The sequence below is a fragment of the Eriocheir sinensis genome, chromosome 55 (assembly GCF_024679095.1).
Source record: "Eriocheir sinensis breed Jianghai 21 chromosome 55, ASM2467909v1, whole genome shotgun sequence".
NCBI lineage: Eukaryota > Metazoa > Arthropoda > Malacostraca > Decapoda > Varunidae > Eriocheir > Eriocheir sinensis.
The window spans coordinates 8,133,070-8,159,560 of NC_066563.1; the positions used below are offsets into that span (position 1 = coordinate 8,133,070).

General features: G+C 40.9%; 2 protein-coding genes across 10 annotated transcripts in view; one reads left to right on the top strand and one right to left on the bottom strand.

Annotated features, from left to right (window-relative positions):
* Window positions 1-459: 459 nt before the first annotated feature.
* On the bottom strand, window positions 460-8,625 carry LOC126984011 (beta-1,3-galactosyltransferase 2-like). 4 transcript variants are annotated; one of them, XM_050837337.1, is made up of 5 exons: window positions 8,520-8,625; window positions 4,994-5,104; window positions 2,541-2,641; window positions 2,029-2,319; window positions 460-1,299 (listed from the first exon to the last, which is right to left on the bottom strand). In XM_050837337.1, exons 2-5 carry the CDS (start codon window positions 5,037-5,039, stop codon window positions 745-747), a joined length of 993 nt encoding a protein of 330 aa, XP_050693294.1. In that variant the 5' UTR covers window positions 5,040-5,104; window positions 8,520-8,625; the 3' UTR covers window positions 460-744. The 4 variants fall into 4 exon arrangements, with proteins under 4 accessions (XP_050693294.1, XP_050693295.1, XP_050693291.1 ...); XM_050837338.1 differs by lacking the exon at window positions 8,520-8,625 and adding an exon at window positions 6,577-6,725 and having other exon boundaries at window positions 2,029-2,192; XM_050837334.1 differs by lacking the exon at window positions 8,520-8,625 and adding an exon at window positions 6,577-6,725.
* A 1,979-nt stretch (window positions 8,626-10,604) lies between these two features.
* LOC126984009 (angiomotin-like) overlaps window positions 10,605-26,491 on the top strand; it is a 31,624-nt gene continuing 15,737 nt past the window's right edge. The window contains exons 1-11 of one of the 6 annotated variants that reach the window (XM_050837312.1): window positions 10,605-10,742; window positions 12,063-12,184; window positions 12,657-12,855; window positions 13,991-14,110; window positions 15,860-16,603; window positions 16,844-16,973; window positions 18,066-18,330; window positions 18,682-18,827; window positions 19,373-19,528; window positions 20,911-21,068; window positions 26,190-26,324. In XM_050837312.1, coding sequence (XP_050693269.1) covers window positions 12,097-12,184; window positions 12,657-12,855; window positions 13,991-14,110; window positions 15,860-16,603; window positions 16,844-16,973; window positions 18,066-18,330; window positions 18,682-18,827; window positions 19,373-19,528; window positions 20,911-21,068; window positions 26,190-26,324 — 2,141 coding nt within the window. In that variant the 5' untranslated portion in view covers window positions 10,605-10,742; window positions 12,063-12,096. Of the gene's footprint in view, window positions 10,846-10,979; window positions 11,101-12,062; window positions 12,185-12,656; window positions 12,856-13,990; window positions 14,111-15,859; window positions 16,604-16,843; window positions 16,974-18,065; window positions 18,331-18,681; window positions 18,828-19,372; window positions 19,529-20,910; window positions 21,069-26,189; window positions 26,325-26,491 lie in introns of those variants that run through there. The other 5 variants (XM_050837318.1, XM_050837313.1, XM_050837316.1 and 2 more) reach the window with 5 other exon arrangements.

A 26,491-nucleotide genomic window follows, 5' to 3' on the forward strand; every position in this document is an offset into this window, starting at 1 on the left:
AGATCCTCACTCTAAGAGAGAGGATCAAAGAATAGCTCCGGCAGGCAGCATGAGCCAGCAATTAAGATGGTGCTATTATAAACAATTGCCTGCGCCATAACGGGCTGGGGCCGACGATCAGGCCTCTACAGGAAAGCAAGAAGGCCTGCCGGCTCCAGGCGCCAGGCAGAAATGTAAAAATAATAATAATAATAATAATAATAATAATAATAATAAAAATAAAAATAAAAATAAAAATAAAAATAAAAATAAAAATATAAAAATAATAATAATAATAATAATAATAATAATAATTATAAAATAATAATGATCAAGGTTATACTGCATAAGCCTTAATAACGGTTAATAACAACTTTTGTTTTCTCTTATAAAATACATAAAAATGTCACTTTATTTGCATGATAGTTTTTTCACTGAATAATTTATGGGTAAATATGGAAAAGAATGCAAACAGCTACGTGCAATTTGAATTATACATATTTTACACATAAGAAAATTCTGGAATTTACGGATGAGATCTATGGCACATATTCACATCACTCACTTTCCCTTATTCAATCTTAATGACATATGATGTCAATATATTAGAAGCCTTTGAAGAAATACAAAAGCAGGAGTATTTCAAAAATATTTCAGCAGTATAGTAATTCTATAAATGCATTTAAATAGGTACTTCAGAGTTTACTTAAATACTGGCAAGAAAAGGTAGAGTTCCATCCAGGTTGTACTCTCCAAGATAATATGCTACACATCTATCTCTGACACATATCCATGAAAACTTAACAACTTATACCACCATATTGTTCTTGGTTTTCCAGGATTAAACCATATCATTGTTTTTCCAAGGTCCTCCTTATAAATATCACTTGTCCTAATGTTCTCTTTCAGGCTGGTGGAGATCGGAATCCCAGCATTCTTGGACAGCAGGCCCGTGAGGTACACATCATCCACCCACATTATTGGGACCCGGCCCGCTGCATCTAGAAGGCGCGGCACTAGTGGAGTTGCTACCATCCATGCCCCGCCAGCACAGTAAATAGGATACATGTCCTCGGGATATTCATTTGACCGCACACACCACTTCCCGTGCCGTCTCACAGAAGACTTGTCCCATGGGTAACAAAAGAAGCTATCCTGGGTGCCGTTGTTTTTGAGGAACTTTTGCATAAGAAAGACATCTATGAGGACATCGTCATCTGCGTGGATTGTCCAGGGCACATGGGAGCAGTGGTGGGTGAGCCAGTTAAGGGAGGACAAGGCCTTGTAGCTCAGCATGTGGTAAGTATCAGAGTAGTTACCCTGGTGAAGAAAAGCATGCAAAGAGAACTCCATAAGTAAAACACCGGACACACACACACACACACACACACACACACACACACACACACACACACATTTTTTTTATTTTTTTTATTTTTATTCTGCAGATATCTTCCTGTCAAAGTTCTCATGATTTATTTTCTTTCCCAAACTATTTTTTTTTTCCACCAGTGCCTTACTCTATGTACTTTTCTCCCATCTCTTTCACCTCTCCAGACAAATTCTCTGAAGGATTTTCTTGCAAGTTGTTTTACCCTCAACTGCTTCTTTTTTTTCTCATCTGTCTACCATGCATACCCTTTCTTTCTTCTTCCACACACCTTATTTCCAACTACTTCAGTCACCCCAACCAGTAACCTTTTAAAAATTTCAAACACTTCACTTAATTCAGAATTATGTTATCTCCCTAATCTTGTTCTTTCCAGTGATTCCTTCACTTTCCTTCTGCAGATCTGCATGTAATCACTATCACACAATCTCTCATGAAAGTGTGTTTAGTGTTCCCTAAATGTAAAGTAGCTCAACCATTTAAAAAAATAAAGAGACATGAGCAGGTGTCACTGTTAGATCATACACTCTGCTACAAGGAAAGCCATGGTCATAGAGAAGGAAATGCATCTAATTACTCTGCACCATTAATGAAGACAATATATACACTGGTATTGATAATGAAATGTGAGCATATAAAAATAGATGAATGAGTCAAACCTGCACAATGTCATGATATCGATGGCTCTCCTCACTCAGAATAATTTCCTCGTACTTATTCTTGGCCTGGCCCACCATGAACACCACAGCCATCCTCACACTTGGATCGTACAGACCTGCCGAGGCCCACGTAAGGCGTGTCTCTTGCCTCTTCTCCACATTGTCTAGTGAGGAGTGGATGTACACTATAAAACTGAGGTTCGTTTGCCGGTGACAGAAGTCTGCTTCCTTAATTAGAAATTGGTTTAGGTGGGTGGAGTTCATATCAACAGGTATACTAGGAGGTGACATCTGTAAAATATAAGAAAAAATTCTTAAAATTAACCATATTGTGCCATAAATGAAGTTGATGAAGTGCTACAAGCACAGCATAGAAATATTATTCAAACAGTACTCAAGTCTAGAATTATATTTAAATACAAATGTACTATATGTTGATGAACGATGTGTCATACATATGGAAAACTGATGTGCATTTAAACAATCCTCTCATAATCACAGTCAGTACTCACATAATCACAGCCATAGTTGTAAATGGCTGCATTGATGAATAACAGAGTAACAAAGACACATAAACTGAGTATCAAGTGTCGTCTTGCTTCTCCAGCTAACCCTGCAAAAAATGGAAAAAATCAATAAGTTGATAAAAAAGTTAAAATAGTAGCTGCAATAAACTAATTTCACTTGATATACATAACACTATACTGTGAAATAATATTGGCTTAAGTACTGGTCTTCATGCTGTGTCACAAACGCTATTACAGCACACAACAGTATTGGCTCATATCATCTTTATGGAAGCACTCTGTTGCATTTATTCATTAATGTAGAAATGGTAAGACAAAAGGGAAGTCAGAAGAAAATCTGTTGCAGAGTTCACACTTGCAAAATCAGATGACTGACATGTAATTTTTATTTTTCTTCAAAAATAAGTCATTCACCATGGTCTGATCCAAGGATTCTTGGCAGGCCTGTAATTTTGGGATATTTTGGGGGGGCTTGAAGACATCATAGGTTCATGAAGGGAGGTGGGGGGGGGGGGGGAAATTGAAGGGAGCATGCATGCCCAGTGGTTGATTTTTTTTTTTTTTTAATAAGCACTTTTAGGGTCAGTTTGAGCCCATTATAGAAAACATTGGGGGGGTCTATAGTCCCCCTAGACCCCCAGAAATTACGGCCCAGCCTGGATATGCCTAACTCTAGACTTCTTGGCCCGATCGCGTGTTCGATTGCCAGCCAATACCCTCCCCGAAATAGCCTGTGGAGCTCAAGTGATGAATCTTTGGGTGTCGTAATTCATCATGGTGAGACCACGCGATAGACTCGCGATCGCCAACCAGTACCCTTCTTGAAAGAGCGCGTGCTTTTCTGGGTGCTGCTGAAACTTCGCACTCACAATCCCACACACCCGGCCCCCATTCACTGCTGGGTGGACGTACAGGGAGCACGGATTTAAGAAGGCTGCCCATCCGTCTCCACTCCGCCCGGGTATCGAACCCGAGACCTCAGTTATGAGGTGTGTGTGTATGTGTGTGTGTGTAATCCACCATGGCCTGATCACAAGAAGAACTCGTCATCGCCAGCAAGTAGCCTACCCTCCCTACAAGAGTGAAGCTCATTATAGTCGATCTCTGGGTACTGCCAGGACACACCCCACATTCCCCTTCCTCAAAGGAAGACAGTAACTATTTGTCAGCGGGGCTCGAACCTCCACCTGCCAGGCCGTGAAGCTTGGCAGCGCAGTTTTATCACTGAGCTACCGGTGTGTCTGTGTGCGTGTGTGAGAGAGAGAAACTAAAGTACTACATATGTAGTACAAAAGCTTGGCTGTACAATTTTAACCATTTAATGAAAGTGATAAACAGAAGAAGACAGGTTGCCTAAATAATAATGGCTCTCAGTGGGTCACCGAGCTCCCCGCGCGTCGTCTGCACTGCACCGCCGCCCTCCTCCCTCCCTCCTTGATCCCGTATTTTTGGCTGAATCCCTCCTCCCCTTCGCTTATCACCCTTCACCCTGAGCGGTATTGTCTTCCACTCTTGAATCCCAGTCGTAGCTACATGCATTCCTTATCTAATGATTGATTGATTGTTTATTGTTGCAGTCACACAACAAAGGAGAAGGGAGGAACCTGCCACCCTAACCCCCTTATCTATTACACACGCTAGATTCTCATATCAAGGTTCTACAGTAGTTTAAATGTTTGATGTCAAGAAAAGTAATCATCTCTACTCGCCGAGATCGGATTTTATAATATGGCATCACTGTCAATATAGTTTCGAATCACTAAATAATATCCAGTGTCTGTATGTATATTACTGATAGTTTCGTATGTGTATTACTGATAGTCTGTTAAGTATAATCATATGATGGATGAAGGGATAAAAATAAATAAATACTACGCTGCTGGGTTGTAATGGAATGCAAGGAAAAATGTGCTTCCTTGTCGTAAGGTGGCTCCAGGAAAAAAAAAAAGGCAAATACGATTCTTTATTGATTTAAAATGATTGTTTTATTAAATAATAATACGGGAAGAGCAATCCTTCAAAATAGCCAACACCTGATTTTCACACGACTGTTAAGTAAACCCCAAAGGTAATGATATGAAATAGACAGGCTCTGGACACAGTAACACGGAACATTCCTAGGGATATCCTAAAGGTTGCAAAGTGCCCAACATTCGCCTGGCAGCGCGGGGCATCTCACTCGATAAAGTGTGAAGCTCTGCAGACTACACTAGCTGAAAGAGTCCTGCACCTTCATTTATCTTTGTGCAGGTGTATTACCACATTCCTGAGCCAGGTGTCTTCAAACCAAGATGTTACCCAATCGTTAAATAATTGATTAGCGCACCACGCCGTGAAGTCCAAGGGAAGGGCGGCTATCATAGGACTCGACCGTCCTCGGTTAGTGTGGAGTTAAATACACGGCACTGCCAAACATGAAAAAACTCAGCAGTACTCACATTTGCAGAAGTGTCGTGTCCTGGTGACCAGGCTGACCCTGATCATCCTCCACAGGGACCAGGTGTTGGTAGAGGGCGGAGGGCGGCGCCAGTACGTCTGCCAGGATGCCACTGCAATGGTAATCCTGCACCAGTTTATGTCTTCCTACAGAGGACAGACAGGAAGGAGGTCGATGGAGGGAGAAGTGTGGACACCATCGTCACGTGATGCCTGGTGTACGCCCCTCAGTGTACTGAAGCTGTGCTGTGCAGCCTGGCTGGCCGGCCTTGCTCAGGCAGGCTGCCGCTCGCCTGGCCTCGCCTTCACCCCATCTCCCGGCCAGCCGCCCGCACATACACACACGCACGCACACACGCCGTGACACGCAGCATGCCCTCAAAGATAGCGGTTCCTGCGGCTCCTGCGTACGCTTTATCTCCCAGACGGACCGACGTGTGTCCTGCACCTCTCAAGTCATTGGCGTAGTGTTACGTTCGGTTTCATTTGCTACACCAGTGTCAAGGCGTCACTAGGGGGCGCCCACCGAGCGGGTGTGAAGGACAGGGTGGAGGCTGCGGGCCGGCTGGCAGCGGGGTGCATTATTGTGGTCATCAGTCTTGTTTACCCTCGTTGAGAACATTCACAACACTTTAAGAGAAATATATGGGGAGCTACCTGGCGGGGGGGAGTCATCGAGGCACTTTATTGAAATCCCGTGTGACAGATCTAGAATAGGGTGGCCAGATTTCTGGAAGTGAAATCCGGGACGCTTTGATAATAATAAAAATAATAAACATTTTCCGAGACAGTGCATAAAATCCGGGACAATTTTATTTCTGAGGTGAACCATTACAATCCGGGACGTCTGGCCACCATAATCAAGAAGTTTCTCCACACTTTCAAGAATAGGGCCAATGTTACGGAGATGAGCACCAAAGCCACGCGCTCCTACACCGTATGCCCCCAACTTTACCTTTACCTTTTCAAAAATATTCTTGACTTTGATGGAAGTTTTACTGTTGGCGGTTTTTGAAAGTTTACGTTAGCGGACTATAATTTTGGCATTCTGCTAACTGCAAATCCGCTAATTTTTCAACCGCTAAGGCTATTCCGCAATTTTTTTGTTTGTTCGCAATTCGCTGATTAGCGATTAGCGGACTTAAATTGCGGAATGCCCTCCTTTGACTATTGGTCTTGTCCCCTCCCTGAAGCGGGGAGCCCCATTAAATCACAGCCTCGTGAGAGGAATATTAACTTTGTCATCCACTGGGCAACAAAGACTTTATGGTGATTCATAAAAATAGCAATATTGCAATATGAATACTTTACTAGGGCAAAGGAGGATTTTCATGCAAAACATACAATAGCTTGGCTGTCTACGTGAAGTTCGAAAAAAATAAACATGCGATAATCAGTAACTAAACCCAGACTGAAATGATTCATTCAGAAATAAATTTGCAGTAATTCTCATCACATTCCACATAATATGTCTTCCCTCAGGCCAGCAATGTTGCAACAGTGGTGAAGTATTGATAGATTATCATGTAGTTTTACAGTAATTTAATCATCTGGTTGTATTACTAAAAATCTTGATCAGACTTACTATTTCAGGTCAAACACAGGCTTGCTTGACTTTCTGCTGTGGAGTAGACCATTGGGATGCAGGCACTCAGTCACTTGCTTTCTAGTTTCTGAATTAACAAGGTCACTTGATAACCAGAACCTTTACTATAATAGGTTAGTTACCTTTTGATAATAGAGTAACAAGATGCTGCAGGTGGTAAGATGACCCTGCAACAGAAAATAAAAATGAGACTGGCTAAAGGAAACTGCAGTGGTTTGCATGCCTAGCTACGAAGGCGCGGGCCAAGGCTCAAATCCCTGCCCGGGCAGTCGGCGTGCAGCTTACCCAGCTGTTAATTTTCCTTTTCGGGCTGGTCGATAAATGGGTACTTCGGGAAACCTAGAGAAGGTAAATGTTCGTAACCCGGATGTGACACCACACCTGCCCTGTGACCCGGGATAAAGGCAAAAAAGGATCAAGAGCCAGTTCGCTGAGATGAGCACCGCGGCCACGCGCAGTTACAGCGTGTGCCCCCAACTTTACCTTTGTAAGCAAATTATTGTATGTTTCAAAAGTAGTACAATTACTACTTTGAAAAGTTGTCCTGCCCACCAGAAGTATCACGTAATAGTGTAATATAAAGAAAGCTGAAATCTTATATATATATAAGAGGGTGTGGCTGGGGAAGCATATCAGTGAGGCCTGTCAAGAATCAAAATGGTTATGTATATATATATATATATATATATATATATATATATATATATATATATATATATATATATATATATATATATATATATATATGTGTGTGTGTGTGTGTGTGTGTGTGTGTGTGTGTGTGTGTGTGTGTGAAAATCGTAAACCTGCGGTGAGATAACTGGCAGAGATAAAGGGACTAGCGGATGTTGGAAAGACTGATAGTTTACACCGTCTCCTTGTCTTTTATCTTGTGTTGCACAACAACCTTTTGGTGAGAGGTAGTACATATCTATGTGAAATTCCTGTAACTAAGAGATTGACAAATGGAGGTGTGTGGTTGCGGGCACCTTGTCAGCTTTATTATCTTGAGAAGGCAATTGACAGAATAACAGCCATGAACCATTCAGGTATAGTTTAGATAATATATGACTTGGGTGGGGCATTGCTCCCTTTACCCCAGTTGGAGAGAACAAACTGATTAGCATACACATTTTTTTTTTTTTGTTACGCAATGGGCTGTGCGGCAATAGCAGCTAAGCACAAGGTATTTGGCACGCTGACAGTGGCACCCACCCACCCCTCGGCTATGTAGTCTGTGGGGCAGGGAAGCGGAGTAAGGCAGGGAAGCTTATGAACCATTATTATAAAGTATAAATAGCCTCCAAAGGAGCCATTGGTACAGGAAAAAAATAACGTAGATCTAATATGCATGAGTCTGAAAATCATTGTAGATAATGATGTACCCTAAGATATCGATTGTCCAAGGAACTAATGACACTGAAAAATAATGAGATAAAAACTGTAACGAAGGAAAATAGTTACGTAACAGGAGTCACGGGGCTGGCAAAATAACGAAATGAACGCAGGCATCAATAACCCAGAGGAAGCAGTGGTACAGGGGAAAATAATATATAACAAAGTATACCCAATTTTCCAAAGTACCTTGTCAACTGTAGAGGGGAGCATAGCCTGCAGAAAGCAAGTGGTAGCAGTAATCAAATACCTTTTGTAGCTACACACACGGCTAAGAATGAGGCTTTAGCTGCCACATTACTTAACCATAGACGTGGGCAAGGAAGCAGTATGTGTGCCCGTTTTCATTGTTCAAGTTGTTTCGTTGTATAGGTGAGCAAGCAAAACCTGTGCAGGCCTTAGCAAGCAATACCTGTGCAGGCCCTCAATCAGCAGTTTGTTTCGTTGAATATCTAAACGAGCAATACCTGTGTAGGCTTTCAATCATCAATTTGTTTAGTTGTAGGCTATACCTAGGCAAGCAATACCTGTGTAGGCCTTCGATTAGCAGTGTGTTTCGATCGTTGAGTCCGTTGTAGCGAAGTGTTCTGCAGTATGAAGTTCACGCAAGGGACGTACCATATATACTGGCCCCTGGTAACGCTGCACATGGCGTCGGGGCTAAATTTATACTAACCAACATAGAAGCGCATGCGTAGCCCCGGATGCTGAGATTAATAGATAGTCAGATATAAATGTGCAATCAAAGTTTCTCAAAAGATATTTCTCACTGTCAAGCAGAGTAATCTCGGTATCTTTCACACATTTGAGCCATTCGAGCGAGATCATCAGTAGAGAGCTTCAAAAGTTTATCTAGGCCCGCTTTTATTCTTAGTATGCATCAATCTCGTGACCAGCAGTGTATTATCCTGTGAAATAAGAGCAGATGACCTAAAACTACATTAAATGGAGTCAAGAAAATGGGGCAACCTTGTGACTTACGGTTTGCTGAATTAACTTTCCAATTTCTATAAAACTAGCTCATTAGCTCTCAGAGTCACTATAAGTACTTATTTTATATTTCATTATCATAGTCAGTCAGCAGCTAAAAAGGTCTCCCTGGTGCAGTGTTTAGCTTGGCTAGCTACGAATCCTCAGGCCGGGGTTCGAAATCCGGTCCGGGCAGTCGAGGGTCAATGGGACGGAGATGAACACCGAGGCCACGCGCAGCTATGGCGTATCACCTCCACCTTTACCTTTAGCTGACAAGTCCTCAGGTATAGCCGATAACCTTTTCAAGAGCTACTGTAAATCGCGATTCTCCTTTTAAGTTAATTTCTTTTAACTCCTCCCATTATTTTTTTTTTTCTTCTTGTGTTGAAATACAGAATACATTGCTTACCTTGTCTGTCTGAGGCGCCTGCAGTGGTTAGCACTCCTACCCAAGCACAAATCCAGACGGGTAAAGTGGCCTTGATAGCTGTGGCAGCCGTGTCACTGACAACGGCATAGTGCACGTTGTAATCTACACTAACACCTATACGAGACTACCATCCAAACAACAATTTTTAGCTTTATCGGGCGTATTAACACACACACACACACACACACACGTATCACTCAGAATCCTCAATACAATATAATGACGTCAGTCCAGAGAGGATTGGGCACGTGGCGATAAGTCCTCCCTTTTATAATAATTATCTTCTCATTGTTATCTGTCCCGTCAATATTTAATAGATTGGCGCAAGGATCGAGCTGGGATATCACACTGCAGGTAACGTTCAGGCCTTACGTGCTCAGTCCTTGGTTCAGTGCCTTTCTTTGTCTTACTTTTACAGCTTATAATCATCAGTCGCTCCAAGTTATACCTTTATGTAGTGGGATATGGAATATGTTTTGGAATGCGAACATGGCCACAGGAAGAATTGTGGGGCTATCATACATAAGTTTCTCTTGTTATCGCAGTTCTTGTGTTCTCAGTACCTTCTGCCCTAGCCCTTATTTTTAACTTATTATTATCATTTATTCCAGAGTCCTCCTTTATTTAGTGGGATGAAATATGTCGTGGAAAGCAGAGAAGGGTAGCTTAACGGGGACCAGAAGTGGGGTTATCATAGTCTCCCCTTCTTAGCGCAGTTTTTGTGTCTCGGTACCCTTTGCTCTCATACTTTAACTTTTGCTTTATTATCGTTATTTATCCCAGAATCCTCCGTTATTTAGTGGGATGGAATATGGATTTTGGGAATATGTTTCTGGAAGCGGAGGTGAGCAATGGACTAAGAAGAGCATGGGCTGTCCAAGGTCTATCAAAGTCTCCCCTTTTACCGCAGTTCTGATATCCTCAGTACTCTCTTATATTTACTTTATTATTATTATTTATTCCAGAATCATCCTTTATTTAGTCAAGTGGGATGCATGCAATATGTCCTGGGATGCAGAGAAGAGCAGCTACAGGAACAAAATTAAAGTGGCCTATGCAAAGTCTACCATAGTTTCCCCTATTTACCGCAGATCTTTTGTCCTCAGGATACTTTTCCTTTATTATTATTATTATTTATTCCAAAATCCTCCTTTATTTAGTGGGATGGAATATGTATCAAGAAGCAGAGGAGGGAACAGGAATAAGAGGGGCTGTGAGGAGGGTTGGACCAAAGGAAAGGAGAACTCGAGGCCCCAAAAGGAAGAACGGGAGGGAGGCGGTGATGCTCTTTTTCCATCACTTGAGGGTTGAGGACTTGAGGTGTTAGTGTCTCCAGATTCATCGTGAGGTTGGTTGCTGGGAGTCTATGTATTGAAAAAGAACCTATATATACCACGAAATGTCTTGTGTGTGGAATAATTATGGTTTATGAAGGAACTTTGCAGGAGGAGGTCGAGTTTTAAGTGCTGGTTGCCTGCTTTCAAGGGCTTGGTTGTGGATTATTGTGCTGTGTGTATTTCCTGTGTGAGAGTTCAGCTGTTTTTTTTTTTTTTCTTTAGTGTGGAATGTGAAATATGTCTTGTGTATGGAGTAATTGTGGTTTATGAAGAACGTTTGTAGGAGGAGGACGAGTTTTCAGTGCTGGACTGCTGGTTGCCTGCTTTCAAGGGCTTGGTTGTGTTTTTTAGGTACTGTGTGTATTTCCTGTGAGTGTTCAGCTGTTTTTACCGTGGAATGTGAGAATATGCCTCTTGTATGGAGTAACAGGCGTCCTTAAGTCTGTTAATTGGGTGAAGGATGTGGTTAAGGTGGTGATTAATACGTCCACACAAAGGCCTGGCTGGGGTGTATTGCCGTGTATTTCCTGTGGCAGCTGTCTGGTGGAATGTGAGCAATGTGTGAGGCTTGTCATGGACCCTTTGCCCCAGTCCACAGCAGCCAGGAAAGATTGGGTGTTCTTTTAGCTGTGTTAGTGTCTGTGAGTGACCGCGGGGTGAGAGGGATCATAATAACCTAACTAAATCCTGTTGCCCGCCTCCATTATCTGTTGTATGTGTGTTGTGTGTTCTTGTAGCTGTGTTAGTGTGTGCTGTGCCAAAGGGGATGGACAGGCTCACCAATAAGTTCCATGGGTTTGCTAATGACCTAACTAGCTATAGCCGATTTTACAGTCCAACAGAGTGGGTTTGTAATCATCTGAACCAATTAATTCAATCTTATATGCTCCATAATGGTTAGGTTTTCAATGCAAGACAGATACATGAGATTTCCGGTGTAATATTGAAGAGAGAGTAGCCACCTCTTGCGAAGTTAATGCTTATATACAATATGGATTCAGTTTTGGTTCCTCAATGCAGTGCTGTAACAAATGACTTCCAAAAAATAGATGGGGGGTTGAGGGTGATGAAGCCTCCCTTTTAGGTAGGTTACATTAGGTTAAGTTAGGTTAGGTTAGTTTAAATTTCTTCGGCATGTGGTGTGGGCTGGCGGAAATATGCAGCAGGGGATGGGACAGGGCTGTGGCAGGGGTGGGTACACTACACAGGCTGGTGGTAACAGGTGGGAGTGGTGAGGCGGTGGGTGCTCTTCAGGCATTGGTAGCTTACTCAGCACTTAAATATACATATTATACCCCTTCCCCAGACTAAGCATGTTCCATTTCCCTCAGAGCAGCCGGGTAAGTTTTGTGCCATGACGTAGCCATGACCTCGCACCAGGAACCCCAGCAAGCCAGAGCCAAGCAGCAACACCCCGTGGCGAAGGACACCAACCCGCTCCTCAAGGCCAAAGGTAGGCATGCCGTCCCTTCATTCTTACTGACAGCTCTCCACCAACAACAGAGAAAGATGTGTTCATATTCAGTAAGCTTTCGGCAAGAAACTACTGTGATACCCAACTATACATTGTTTCGACAGTGAAATTAGACTTTACACCCCTGTTCTAGAGTTAATTTTTGTTCAGTGAATGCAATTATGTCCAACTTTATGCCACTCAGCAGCGTAGCCTAAATTTTAATTATACGAAGGAAGTGAGGCCAACAAACTAAACAGAATCAAGCACTGAAAATTAGGAAGGGCACTGACAGGGATGCGTCACTCCTGAACCCTCATTAACGTAGGGTGAGAGGAATGGGGCTGCTCATTGGTTAGTTTTATTTATCGATCGTATAGACACACACAGGGAATAGTCATATAGTGTTGATGCACAATAGGATGCCGTTGATTTTTGTGTGGACTAAATCTCTTTATATTCTCCCTAACAGAGTATGGTCACAGTTTAAGCAGCAGTGAACCTGATGTAAGCACCTCAACAGAAAATTTGAGCCCCGAGGAGCGTTATGCCCTAGAGCACACTCAGCGGCAGGAGCCTCAGGGCCAGGAGAATGTTAGCGCAGCAAACATGGCCAACAATCCAGCACCTGACCCACTGATGAGTGGAATGTCCAATCACAGGTCTAATGAGTGAGTGTCCTTCCTTGTAGGGTATTGCATATATATATATATATATATATATATATATATATATATATATATATATATATATAGATATATATATATATATATATATATATATTATGTATAAGTAGGGTTGTAAAATTTCTTGGAATTTTGAACTTGGAAACCTTCCATGTGAATTTTGGAAATTTTCAGGAACTTTGAGAATTGAGAAAAAATTGCAAGTTTGTCTATGGTGCCTTTGGGCTTCTATTTATTTAATCATTTATTTATTTTTACTTTTATTTATTTATTTATTATTATTATTATTATTATTATTATTATTATTATTATTTATTTATTTATTTATTTATTTTGAGGCTGAGGTTATTGTTGCTGCTTTAGACTTCAGTTTAGGGTGCTTTTAGTGAATGTCCCTTAGTCTGGTGGTGGCGCCACAGAGTTATAGATCTGTGGGTGGTGCAGGTAGGATTGTTTAAGTGACACCTATTGAGGCACCTGCCTCCCTCCGGTTAGCCAAACCTAACCTAACAAAACCCAAAACAGTTACTATGGGTCTTGACTTAAAAAATTCATATAAGCTGCCTTACTAATGAGACTTTCTATACAACAAATTGAGGTCATTCTTTGTTAATTTGTACCATAAGCTCCTGCCTATCATGTGTCTGAAGATACCCTAAACTTAACAAACCTAACCTAATCTAACAAAATCCCACATTTGCTATAGGTCTTGACTCAGAAAATTCATATATGCTTCCATACTAATAAGACTTTCTATACAACAAAGTGAGGTTATTCTTTGTTGATTTATGTTGTAAGTTGCTGGCTATCATGTGTTTGAAGATACCCCAAACTTAACCTAACCTAACAAAATCTCAGGCCACTTCATGGTTTCCCTTCTCCCAACAGATAGATTTCCGTAAGGTTGCTGACTTGAGAGTAATTTTACTGAGTGTCATCCAGCAGTTGCATTCAAGAAAATTGCCTTGTTGGTCTCCAAATTTGTTTATTTAATGTCTTTACCTTGAATGTAATTGAAAAGTATTATAGTTCTTATTAATTATGACTTCTGTTTTGTCATACTTTTCATTTCCTGTTTTTTTTCTTTTTTTTTTTCTTTTTTTTTTTCTTTTTTTTCCAGATGTAATGCCTCTATTAGTAGCAGCACAAACACATTGATAATTCATAATTCTGTGAACGATGACTCGTGGCACCACCGATGGGGCCTTGGAGGATACTCAAGCACAGGCAGGAAGCCCATGTAAGTATCACTCGAGGAACAACTCGGGATGGGTTTACAACAATCAAATTAATGTGTCTGTAATACTCTATATTTAATTGCTGTTATTTCTAAAAATTTAACTAATCTTATAATGATAGATATGTGGGTTTTCTTTTTCATTTAATCATCTTTTTTTTTTTTTTTTTTTTTTTTTTTTTAAGTCAAAACCCACAGCCATGTCAAGATTACCGTATCTAACCCTCTTGTGCACGATGACGCGTTTCACATCATCAAGGATAAAAGGTCCTGGTGCACGATGACGCGAAACGCATCATAAAAGTTTTAAATATTGATTAAAAGTTAAGTTTTCGGTGAAAGTGCGTCAAATTTGGGAGCGTCATTTGTTGGGATAAGTTTCTTAATGGTAACATATGGCAACCTTTCTAAGGAGCGTAGATGAGGAATGCGGAGTGATTTTTTATTGTTATCCTACTCTGACGGGAGAGGTGTATCCGCTGCCCGCTGTCCCTTTAAACCGAGAGCGCGTGGACTCTAGGCAACCCACACCAAAGATTTTCGAGTGTTTTGTGAATTATACGAGTGTAGTGGTGTGTTATAAGTAAAGCGAGGGGGGAAGATATGGTACTTAGTTACGGCCAGCGAAAGTTACGTATATTGCGCGGGGAACTTCATTGGCAACGTTACCACATGATACTACAAGGATTGGTGTTGTTTTGAAGCTGGCATCTTCTTTCATATGGAATTAGCTATATAATGCTATTAGATTTATTTACAAATGATAAAAAAACATCGCACAATAGTAAAAGGAAATGAGATGAAGCGTCAACTGTAGATCATTTAGAAAAAATACAATTTTTTTGGTGTAACTTGGAAACTAATAGGCATATGAGGATTTTGAGGATACCATAAGAATCCTCACTAAATTTTGCTTCAAAACATATATTCGGCTAAAAAAGTTGGCCCACAAAATTTCGAGCTAGCGAATGGGGAAGAGTTGGTACTTAGGATTTATTGTCTACAATACTCTATACGGAGACTTGAAACGAGTTTGTATTGTTTATTTTCCTTTATTTCTATTTGTACATGTACTAGTACAAGTCTTTATGAAGCCATTGATACCAAATTTATTGGGGTACGATATATCTGTGAGGGTAAAATACGTCCAGGAATGTAGAGTATCGCGGCGGCAAAAAAAGGCCGGTCAGGCCTGAGAAATGCATGGTGAGTGGAACAGAAACTTATTGGAAACTTACGGTGCGCGAGAGGGTTAACTGGTACTCCAAACAAATGTGATGATCTTTGTTGTGAATGATCAGCTTGATTTAATCAATACAAGCACACATATAATCATTATTATTGACCCAGAGTGTGTGAAAAGAAACATGCAAGTTTTCTGAAGCCCATGAGCATTTTTCCACACTTAGGGCTGCTTTCACAGGTTTTTTTTTTTTTTTTTTTTTTTTTTTTTTTTTTTTTTTTTTTGTTACCAATGGCGGTGATCGACGCTATTGTTTTCCATGTGAAAGTGGCCAATGGGGTAGTGGCGGCTGCAGAGGAAGCTAGAGGTGTTGAGAGTGTGTGGTGAGGTGCGGGGCTAGGCTAACCCCACAGCCGCCACTACCCCATAGGCCAGTTTTAAGTGGAAATTCTACAGCGGCGATCGCCGCCATTGGTAATGATCAAAACAAACAAAACGACTGTGAAAGCGGCCCCTACTCACAGAGGGACATTAATATTCATATTTTCAATTTTTGCCTTATGTTTTAGGTCTGCAAGTCTTCTTGACGGCCAGGATACTGGACCTCAACAGTACACAAGTCAGGCCCATCAACTCAACATGGAATCTCTCAAGCTGAACTCCTCACTACTCAACACACCACTCTCGGAGTCCTCCGCTGCCAAATCGAACATTCTTTCCTCCACCTTGCTGAACTCTTCTCTCCTGGACTCCTCCATGCTGTCTCAGAAAACCTGTGTGCCTTACTTAAATCACAGTAGCATTCCCGGCTCCCCAAAATTGTCCTCTCGCTCATCCGTTAACTATCAGACCTCCACCGACTTGCCAGATATTCCTTCCTCCTACCTGGACCAGTCTGAGGTGCTGAAACACCTTCTGAGGAGAGAGGGAAAAGGGAGTGGGTGCAGTGACCAAAGTGCATCCAGCTCCAACAGTGGCATCAATTTGATGACAGACAATAGCAGTGCAATGACGAGAGATTTATCTCAAGCTCCTCTGTTTAGAGATTTATCTCAAGCTCCTCTGTTTAGAGATTTATCTCAAGCTCCTCTGTTTAGAGATTTAGATTCTAGTGGAAGCTATGATCTGTTAAACTTACCGCCTCCACCAGCGTATCCTATGTGGCGATCAAAGCAGTCGGAAAAGTTAGAGAAGCAAGGTGAATATGGAAACCATACTTCAGAGAAGGCCAGCTTGTCAAAGTCACAGCCCGATTTGACGAAAATCAACAGCACCAAAGATGGGTCTAGTCCCAAGGAGCTTCTGAGTCAAAGGTATGTCACAGAAGGATTGTTTTGTACAACAGTTGAAGTTGACAGTTTGAGCCATAATTGTTCTTCAGTATGAGGGGCTTTAGCCATTAGAACCTAAAATATTAAAATCTTGCCAGCCATTCCCATGCTTCCCGTTATCACTACAACGTTTGTTTACTCTTAACGCCCAGAAAATTTCTTCTACTTTCCTCCAATTCAATGCATAGAAAGCACTTAACACTGATATATTTTCCTTTTCAGGGTTGTTTCAGGACAGACTGATTATGAAGATGGTCCTATGCAAGAAGTAGCTGATATACTAGCTCAGGAAAATAGTGCCTTAAAACTTGAAGTGGATATGTACCATAGGAAGGTTGCAAAGCTTCAGCGGGTAAGTGTGCGTATATATATATAGGTAGAGGAATCGTAAAAAAATCCAATTGAATTTAATGCCTTTATTTCCTTAAGCTTCATATTTGTGTCAGGAATTGATGACCCCATCACCACCCACTTAACATCAGCAAGCAGCCCCGAATTATTCTATAAAATAATGGATTGATACCATAATCTGAATAAAACTGTCACTGAAGCTTCACATTTCTGTTAGCAGAAAACATCTCTCCGTCTGTGGTTTGTGTTCTCAAACACTTCGGGGCTCACACACCCACATTTGATAAAGCTTTCATAGAGGCTGTGTCAGTATTTCCATGGCCACGTTTATGAGCCTAGTGATGTTTGACAAGGCTCCTGCACCATGAATGTGAGAAAACACTCATGAGAACCCAACTAAGTGTCTTTGTGGCCTATGGAGATATTTGTTGAGAGTGCTGAAAGTGTCTGAGAATATGGGCCCTTATCCCTAACAACCCATCCCTTCAAAGAAGCTTCCCCCAGGTGGTGACCACAGCAAAAATCTCCAGTTCTCTTTGTTCCGGTAATCACATTCCACACATTCAACCCATGCCTGCCACCTCTATCTACTATCTACTCATATACTCTGTTAATCTGCTTCACTGGTAGTTTCTCCCTGATACTATTTCCCTCGATCTCACTCATTATATTCAAACAGACTCATCATTATTCATTCTTACTGTGTATCAACATTTGAACATTTGAACATATATTTACAGCTACAGTTGTATAATTTTGGTTTTCTTTACATATTTACATTCAGTATTTTACTGCTGCAGCATGCCTATGTGGAGCTGAGCTTTTCAGGCATCTTTCCAAACCATCTCACCGTACCTACCGTGTTTCACCCATTCAGTCACTCCACAATCCACTCCCCTTGCTGTCATACCCATATCAAAACTCATCCACATCCTCATTCCTTATTTCCACCTTATTTTGACACACCACAAGCTCTCATATAGCAAACAGCTTTATCTTTACTTATATTACTGGAACATCTGAACATAGTACCAGAATCTTAGGGTTAGAACTCTGATAATAGTTCTGATATTTGTATTTGGAACACTTTCAGTTTGAGATGGAGATCGTTAAGGTGCATGAGGCCCACCAAGCGCTTATCAAATCCTCTGAGCGCCGGGAGCATCTGGAGCGGCTGGCCCGACATAAGCTGCATGCAGAGGTGAAGCGACTGACAGAGCTGAATGCCGACCTCAAGGACCAGATTGATGTTCTCTCCACTCAGATATCCAGTCGCCCTCTGTCCAGTGACACCAGTGACGCACTCCGCAAGGACCTGAACAAGAGAGACGTATTCATTGCTCAGCTCATATCACAGAGTATGTTCCTCTTTTTTGCTTTTAAGCTATTGCATACTGCCCCTTCACTAATGCTATGCTCGTTGAAACCATGAGAGAGCTTCAGAGATAGTGACTGGAGCTCAGTGCAAGAGGTTGTGCTCCAGACATGTAGATGGGGGGTGTTGTATTTGAGATAGTCCTATTGTGCACCAAAATTTTGACCATTATTAATCAGTCTATATATAGTTCATAGTTTGGTCCATTTTGCCCTGTAATTTAAGGGTCAAGTTGTATGGCATAAGCTTGATTTGAGCCATTTAATATATTGAAATATAGTAAAATTCCTGAATGTCCAGTTTGTTGTTTTCTACTAATGATAAAATGTTGCAGATAAAGAGCTGATTGCTGCAAAAGAAAGACAGGAGATTGAACTGGCTGCACAGAAACAGACTCTAAATGAACAGCGATCACACATTGATATTTTAGATTCTGCCTTGACCAATGCTCAAGCCAATGTTGTTAAGTTGGAGGAGGAGGTATGTATGGGAGTTAATGTTCCATATAGTTGTGCTTCTCTATATGAATAGTAATTGGGTAAGGAATTGCAAATGTATTTTTCTGACTGGATATCCATTCTTGATAAGTTCTTTTTACAAGTGCATGTTAACCCCTTGACTGCGGATTTCCAACAAGAAGACATCACCAAGCTACAGAAATGGAACAAAAAGTGGCTGCTACAATTCATCGAAGAAAAATATAAAATCATGCACCTTGGGAGGGGATATCCAGCATACCAATACCACATGGGAAACACTCCACTATCAGCGACAGAGGCAGAGAAAGACGTGGGAGTATATGTTACCAGGCTACTAGTGAAAGCCAAATCCATGTCAATTGCAGCAGATGGGTTAATGTGTGGATTATTAGTTGTAATTGATCTGCACATAATTCTAACATACATTTCCCTGAAGCATTTGCTGTGATGCAACTATTTTTGTAATATCTGATTGTACCAATTATGTTTGTGTTGGTAATGAAGTCTCCAACATATAATTTTCTAAGAAAGGTTTATATATTTTAGTTGCGGAAGAAGCAGCACATCGTGGAACAAGCAGGGCAGCTCAAGCGCTTCATAGTATCCCTTCAGTTGGCTGCAGACAAAAGGGAACAGTCAGAAAGGAATTTGCGTAATAAGCTGGAAAAAGAAGTGGAAGCGCTGCGTCTTGGCTCAAAACAAGTGAGAGCTGATGTTTTTTTTTTTATTTATTTATTTATTTATTTATTTATTTTTTTTTTTTTTCTCAAAGTTGGTGTGTTAAATCAAGCATTTCAATGTTATTTATGTTTCAACACATGTACAGATTTTTCTGAAATGCATCTCTAGCTTGATTAGTAGAAACACAAAGCCATATTGTAGAGTTTCTTGTTCCTCTTAATTTAGCCCAGCACATATTAGCCTATCACTGTTTTGGCTAACCATTCATTTGTAGATTGCATTTATTACTTGGTTCTATCAATGTCAAGATAATTGAATAATGATCCTAATAAATAAGTAAAATTACATGAAATTTAGAAAATATACATCATCATCATCATTTCGTTTAACGTCTGTTTTCACTCTTCCTGAGCGGTTGGATGCTTTATGGCTCCTCCATTCTACTCTGTCTTCTGCCCGATGCTCATCCAATCCCATCAATGCCAAGTCTTCCTGTATACACCTTCTCTACGTTTTCCTAGGTCTACCAACTGGTCTCCTTCCTTCTACCTCCAATCTCTCCAAAACTCCCAGCACTGTATCCTCCCCTGCTCTCTTTATATGTCCAAACCATCAGAGTCTTTCCCATCTGAGCACTGTTTCCAGGTCCTCTACTCCACATCTGTTAGCTACATCTGCACTGAACATCCTGTCTTGCCACCTGATCCCCACCATATACCTCCGCATTCTGCGATCACTTGCTCTCAATACCTCCATCAATTTTGTAGTTAGAGCCCATGTCTCTGCTCCATATAACATCACTGATCTAATACACACTTGGTACACCCTTGCTGTGTACTTTAGAGGGATGCTACGATTCACAAATAAACTAGCCACCTCCCTCCAATTTAACCACGCTGCCGCCACTCTCGCTCTCACTGTCCTCTCCAATCCTGCCTCACAGTCCAGAACATCTCCCAAATAACAAATGTTCTACCCCATCCAGCTTTCCTCCATTCATCTCTAGTTCATCCATATCAGTTTCTTGTCCTTGCTGTCTCTATACACAAGCTGGGCATGTAAAATTCTGCACTCCTCTTACATTTCTGAGGCCTGAGCATCTATGGTGGCACCACTGCCTGCAACATGTGCACAAGACTGAATTTACACCTACTCCCTTCCCACAGCATCCACATGGATATTTTCCTGATTTAATATTTTCTCTTGCTTCTTTTCCAGTCACTATGTACTTTTGTTTTTCCCATATTAATTTTCAAACCTCTCTCCATTCCTTCCTTCCATTTATTAAACTTTTCTTTCACTACTTCTGCTGTCTCTGCATTTACTACCAAGTGAAAATATACATGGTTTTGTCATATCTTCCTCTTGACTGAGACAAATTAAATGGTTTTAATATATTTCAGGAAGATCCAGGGAGTAGGATAAGTGACTTGCAGCGCGAGCTTCGGGAGAAGGAGGAAAAGATCATGATCCTAGAGGGCGAGGTCACAAAGTGGGAGCAGCGCTACCTCCAGGAGTCAGCCATGCGGCAGCTGGCCATTGATGCAGCATCGATGCCCAAGTAGGTTGTGTGTTGACTCTGGACAAGCTACATGGACGTTGCCTCCTGCGTAGATGACGTGTATCTGCTGAGTTGTATTTCCTTATATTAGTTGTGATAAACAAATAGATTTGTGAAGAAAAGTGAAGGAGAGGGAAGATCATGGAAAATATCTCACTGATTCACCAGCAATACGCACAGATTTGATGGAGTAAAAGATTGAAAGGCCGTCCTCCTGGAGGTCTGGAGGTGGGGTCTTGTGTGTGTGTGTGTGTGAGAGAGAGAGAGAGAATAGATCGACACATCACTGAATTTTTAATTTTTTTATAAGGGTAAATATGTATGATTTTTTTTTTTCTTTGCTTTTTCATCTTTATTCATCTTATTGTTATTGTTTTTTGGGGAGCAGGGCGCTAGGGCAGAGGCACCCTTCTTCCATGGCTGTGAATCAAAAAAAAAAAAAAAAAGAGAGAGAGAAAGAAAACTAGAACAAAATTTGTTTATGTGTTACATGTTTTGTGAAGCAGGAGAGATAAGCGTCTCACCGGCAGGGAAGCCATGCTTGAACTGGACTTTGAAAATATGTCATGTCGTGCCTCATGTTTAGCTGAATCAAGCTGTAACTTGTTGACACACACACACACTCACACACACACACACACACACACACACACACACACACACACACACACACACACACACACACACACACACACACACTCACACACACACACACACACACACACTCTCTCTCTCTCTCTCTCTCTCTCTCTCTCTCTCTCTCTCTCTCTCTCTCTCTCTCTCTCTCTCTCTCTCTCTCTCTCTCTCTCTCTCTCTCTCTCTCTCTCTCTCTCTCTCTCTCTCTCTCTCTCTCTCTCTCTCTCTCTCTCTCTCTCTCTCTCTCTCTCTCTCTCTCTCTCTCTCTCTCTCTCTCTCTCTCTCTCTCTCTGTCTCTCTCTCTCTCTCTGTCTCTCTCTCTCTCTCTCTCTCTCTCTCTCTCTCTCTCTCTCTCTCTCTCTCTCTCTCTCTGTCTCTCTCTCTCTGTCTCTCTCTCTCTCTCTCTCTCTCTCTCTCTCTCTCTCTCTGTCTCTCTCTCTCTCTCTCTCTCTCTCTCTCTCTCTCTCTTTTAGACCCTTCTTTTCTTGTATTAAATCAACTCTTTTATCACTCTACTCCATAAATGATCTCACCTGGTAGCGTGATCCGGCTTTGTTGTTATTGGAGACTGTCTGGGGATAAACGATGCAACATATGACAAAAACATCATGTCTTAAACATAATACTACAATATGCTCAGTTGTTGCTAATAATAACACTCATCGCTTCCACAAGCAAATCATTATGTACTCTCTTTCACAAAAATTAACACATTCCTGTAGTATAATCTACTACAAGTCATGGAACACCCAATTTACCACACCCCAGTGGTTACCTTTTTTACTTACTTCAAACAAATATAATCTCCAGGACATACAGTCGGGTTTCCTTAGATTCTTCGATTATTTCTACTACAGATCACAACAAAAGCCATCTGAGGAGTGAGAGTAGGGTCTGCTTTGCTGCGAGAACCAAGCCTGTCTCTCATACCCCACTGATTTAGCTTTTTTTTTTTTTGCTTTGCTGACTTACATTTCTTGCCTTAACTTTAATTTAATTTTTCTTAGCCAATATGGCAATACCACCCATCTGCTTGTTTTACTTCTCCTGTATTTGTGAGTCAGTCTCTTAGATCTCCCTCTGATTTTTTTTTTTTAAATTATTGGCTCATAACAATCGCCATCTGACTGCTGGCGGTCGTCAAGTCTTTTTCCTCTCTCTCTCTCTCTCTCTCTCTCTCTCTCTCTCTCTCTCTCTCTCTCTCTCTCTCTATCTCTCTCTCTCTCTCTCTCTCTCTCTCTCTCTCTCTCTCTCTCTCTCTCTCTCTCTCTCTCTCTCTCTCTCTCTCTCTCTCTCTCTCTCTCTCTCTCTCTCACACAAGCATTAGAGGAGGAAATGGCTTTCACAAAGATATGCACGGTCTACATTCCTAACAATAACTACATAGTGCTTCAACAAAGACTTTATCTACATATTTAACAATAAGTGATGCTTCAGAGAGTGCCAACATTCATCTCCACTTGTACTACCTACCACACAAGCTAACCCACTTTTAGGGGGTTGGTTATTCACAAAGCGAGTGTCTACATATCTAACAGTAACTAATACTTGAACAATGATGCTGGCAACATATCTAATAATAACTAATGAATCAGAGTGCCAACATTCATCATCACTCATACCTACCATACATTAATAACTTTTGGGCTGGCCACTACTAAGTCTAGTGATGAGGAATGAACTCTTAATATAGGCTAAATAACTTGACAAACAAGTAAAAATTCACTTCACTGTCATGCAATGTCACTAATCTTTGCTTGACACCACTGGAAAAAACTATTTGAATCTGCAGGTGTGTTACAGGTTGACACTGGAAGCACTCACAAGGACTGAGGAAACACTGTCTCTACTCGTTATTGTGTATGACTGAAACATCATTCCTACCTGTCATGAAGTGCTTTCCACAGACACTCCGGTGTTCAGGGTTTGAAGTCTGGGCTCTGGAGATCCTCGATAACCAGAGACTTCTTCTTTCACTCAGTTCCCTCCGTTCACCTTGCCGCATTGGTATTTTATGCAGGCGATAAAACGATAAACTTGGGTGTTTATCTGCCTTATTTCCACACCTAATAACAGCAAAGATGTGGCATTTCTATTCTCAGACGGGTCACCAGTACGTGCCGTTAACACCACAAAATGAGGCCAGAAACTCGCGTCCCGGTCATTCCAGTGGCCATGAAATCTCCCCGCATGGTCTCCCAACACCAATCGGACTGATCCCGCCAACCCAGAATGCACCGCAGCCGTGACGGCATGGATTGGCGTGACGTCACATGAAACTTCTCTATTGTCTCAGCCAACCTACCCTGTTGCCACTGTCTTTGGCAGAGAGCTTATCGTTGGGAAATTGGTGGCAACCATGGTGCTGAAGGAGGCAAAACCTGCAAAATTCAAATGAAAGAAATACTGTCACTGCAAGAAAAGCATGTGTGCCCGAGGATGCTCCTGTGCTCGAGCCAATGTGAAGTGTGTCATCGCATGTTTCTGTACTGGGGATCCCAACAAATGTTCAAGGATTGAGCTTCCACTCGAAGACAGTGACATGCATTACACATTCTAAGCTATTTTGTTCATTGCAAGTTATTCTCAATCATTATTACAGACACTGTTGCCAGTGATTAAATGCAGTTTGTTGTGTACATTATTTCATGTGATTTTTTTTCTTCTTTGTGTTCAGTTATAGGTATTCCATTAAAAGTTTTTTATTTATTTATTTATTTATTTGTTGTAGATACTGCCCTCTGATATATCCAAATTCAACTGTGCAATAACCATTGTTTTGCTAGCTAGTCATGCAGTCTACATTTAGGTATGTTCTTTGGGGACAGGGTTCTGTTCAAATTACAAAGAATTCTTGACTATGATGTTTGATTAAAAGTGTAAAGGTATTTAAAATCATACCCGAGTCTTTGATTTTGGTTTGATTTTCAAGATAATGTTTATTGAAAAGAATGTCATATTTGTTGATGCCTGAATTCAGGGCATGGTTGATTATTAGTGAAGTAAATATGAAAAAAATGCAAAAAAACGGGTGAATTTTTGCATTTAAAATGGTTCAAAGTAATTTGGAAAGGTTTTGTAAGTGTATTTCTCAACTTGATGTTGTCAACAAATGTGACCTGTGTGTCTGGGATGCATTTATTGCAAGCCTACACAACACAATAAGGAATTAAAACAGTAAATAAATAAATCCTCATTTTTCTGTCAAAAAATAAAGGTTGCATATACAAAACTGGCCATAATTTTCTTACGCAAGATTTCCAGCAGAGCAGACCTCTCATTCAGGGGACCTTGAAGTCCAAAGTAATAATAAAAAAATGCACAAAGGAAGTAGGTATAGCATGCCATGACAGGTTCTCTCAAATTTTGGGTAACTAGATCCCGTACTAATAACACTTGCCTCCCTTTCTCTTCCACTCTTCACCTTCATTTGCTTTTATCTATCTTTCTCCTCCCATTTCTCTTGTTTACTTTTATGTTACCTTCCTGTTTCTCCTCATTCATTTTCTTCTTCCTTTCTCCCTTTCCCTTTCTCTTCTTCATATCCTTTCCTTTCTCCCTTCTTTTCACCTTCCTTTGCTTTTATCTTTCTCCTCTCATTCCTTTCCATATTTATTCTTAGCTTTCTTTCTTCTCCTCTTTCGTTCTTTTTCTTTTCCTATCTCCCTTTCCCTTCTTCATTTTGCTCTCCTTTGCTTTTATCTATCTTTCTCTTCCCAGTCCTCTTCTTATTTACTCTTATCTTAGCTTTTTTTTCTTCTCTTTCATTCTCATCTTCCTTTCCTCTCTCCCTTTCTCTTCTTTTCACCCTCATTTGCTTCAATTTATCTTTCTTCTTCCACGTCAATTATTTTGTCAGAGTGGCAGCGGGAGAGCGTCATGCAGCGTTGCCGGACAGTGTGACCACATGCCATAGACCTTGCGTCCCAGACTGAGGTGGTGGTGAGATAATGTACCAGCTAGCTACTTGGCAACTCGTGGGAAGAGGGATTCCACACACACACCCACACACACACACCCACACACACACACACACACAAATATATATATATATATATATATATATATATATATATATATATATATATATATATATATATATATATATATATATATATATATATATATATATATATATATATATATATTTATTTCTCATTATTTTTGCTATTTTCTGTTAGAATTGATTGTTACTGTGAAGCACAAATGCGCACAAGACACACTTACTTTCTTACACGATAATAATATTGAAAGTCAAATATGGCACCGTATCATATACGACCTACATTATGAAAACAATCATACAATATCCAGGAAGAAATAACACATGCTGGCTAAAGCGAACCAGGACGCAGTATACACGTCCTTGGATATGGTACGGGGCACGCAGTATACGCATCCTCATGTTGTTAAGGCTGTGGCCCTCTCACTGTTTGTTTTATAAAATGGGATGATGATGATCTTTAATATGAGGTTTGGTTTCAGGGATGCCAAAATCGCTGCATTGGAGAAGAGCAACCAAGAAAGTGAGCGCTCCTTTAGTCAGACAAAGTCAGATAAGTTGCGTCAGTTGGAGGAAATGCACAACATGAGCAAGAAACAGGTTGAGTATGAAGCAAGGTTAGTAATGTGGACTTTTTTTGTTGTTGTATGTCATGGGAAAGGAGAGGCCACTTCTTGAAGCACTTGAGAAATAATTATCAACTTAAAATTAATCTGTTCCCCAACAATCTGGCTTGGATTTGAACCCGAGCCCCCCACAAACATGAGGCAGACTCTAGCTTCAA

Excerpts from the sequence above, each read along its gene's own strand:
- LOC126984011 (XM_050837334.1), bottom strand. Across the intron at positions 2,642-4,993 it reads GACACGACACTTCTGCAAAT|GGTTAGCTGGAGAAGCAAGA; the intron begins GTGAGTACTGCT and ends CATTTTTTGCAG. Across the intron at positions 2,320-2,540 it reads ACAACTATGGCTGTGATTAT|ATGTCACCTCCTAGTATACC; the intron begins GTGAGTACTGAC and ends TATATTTTACAG.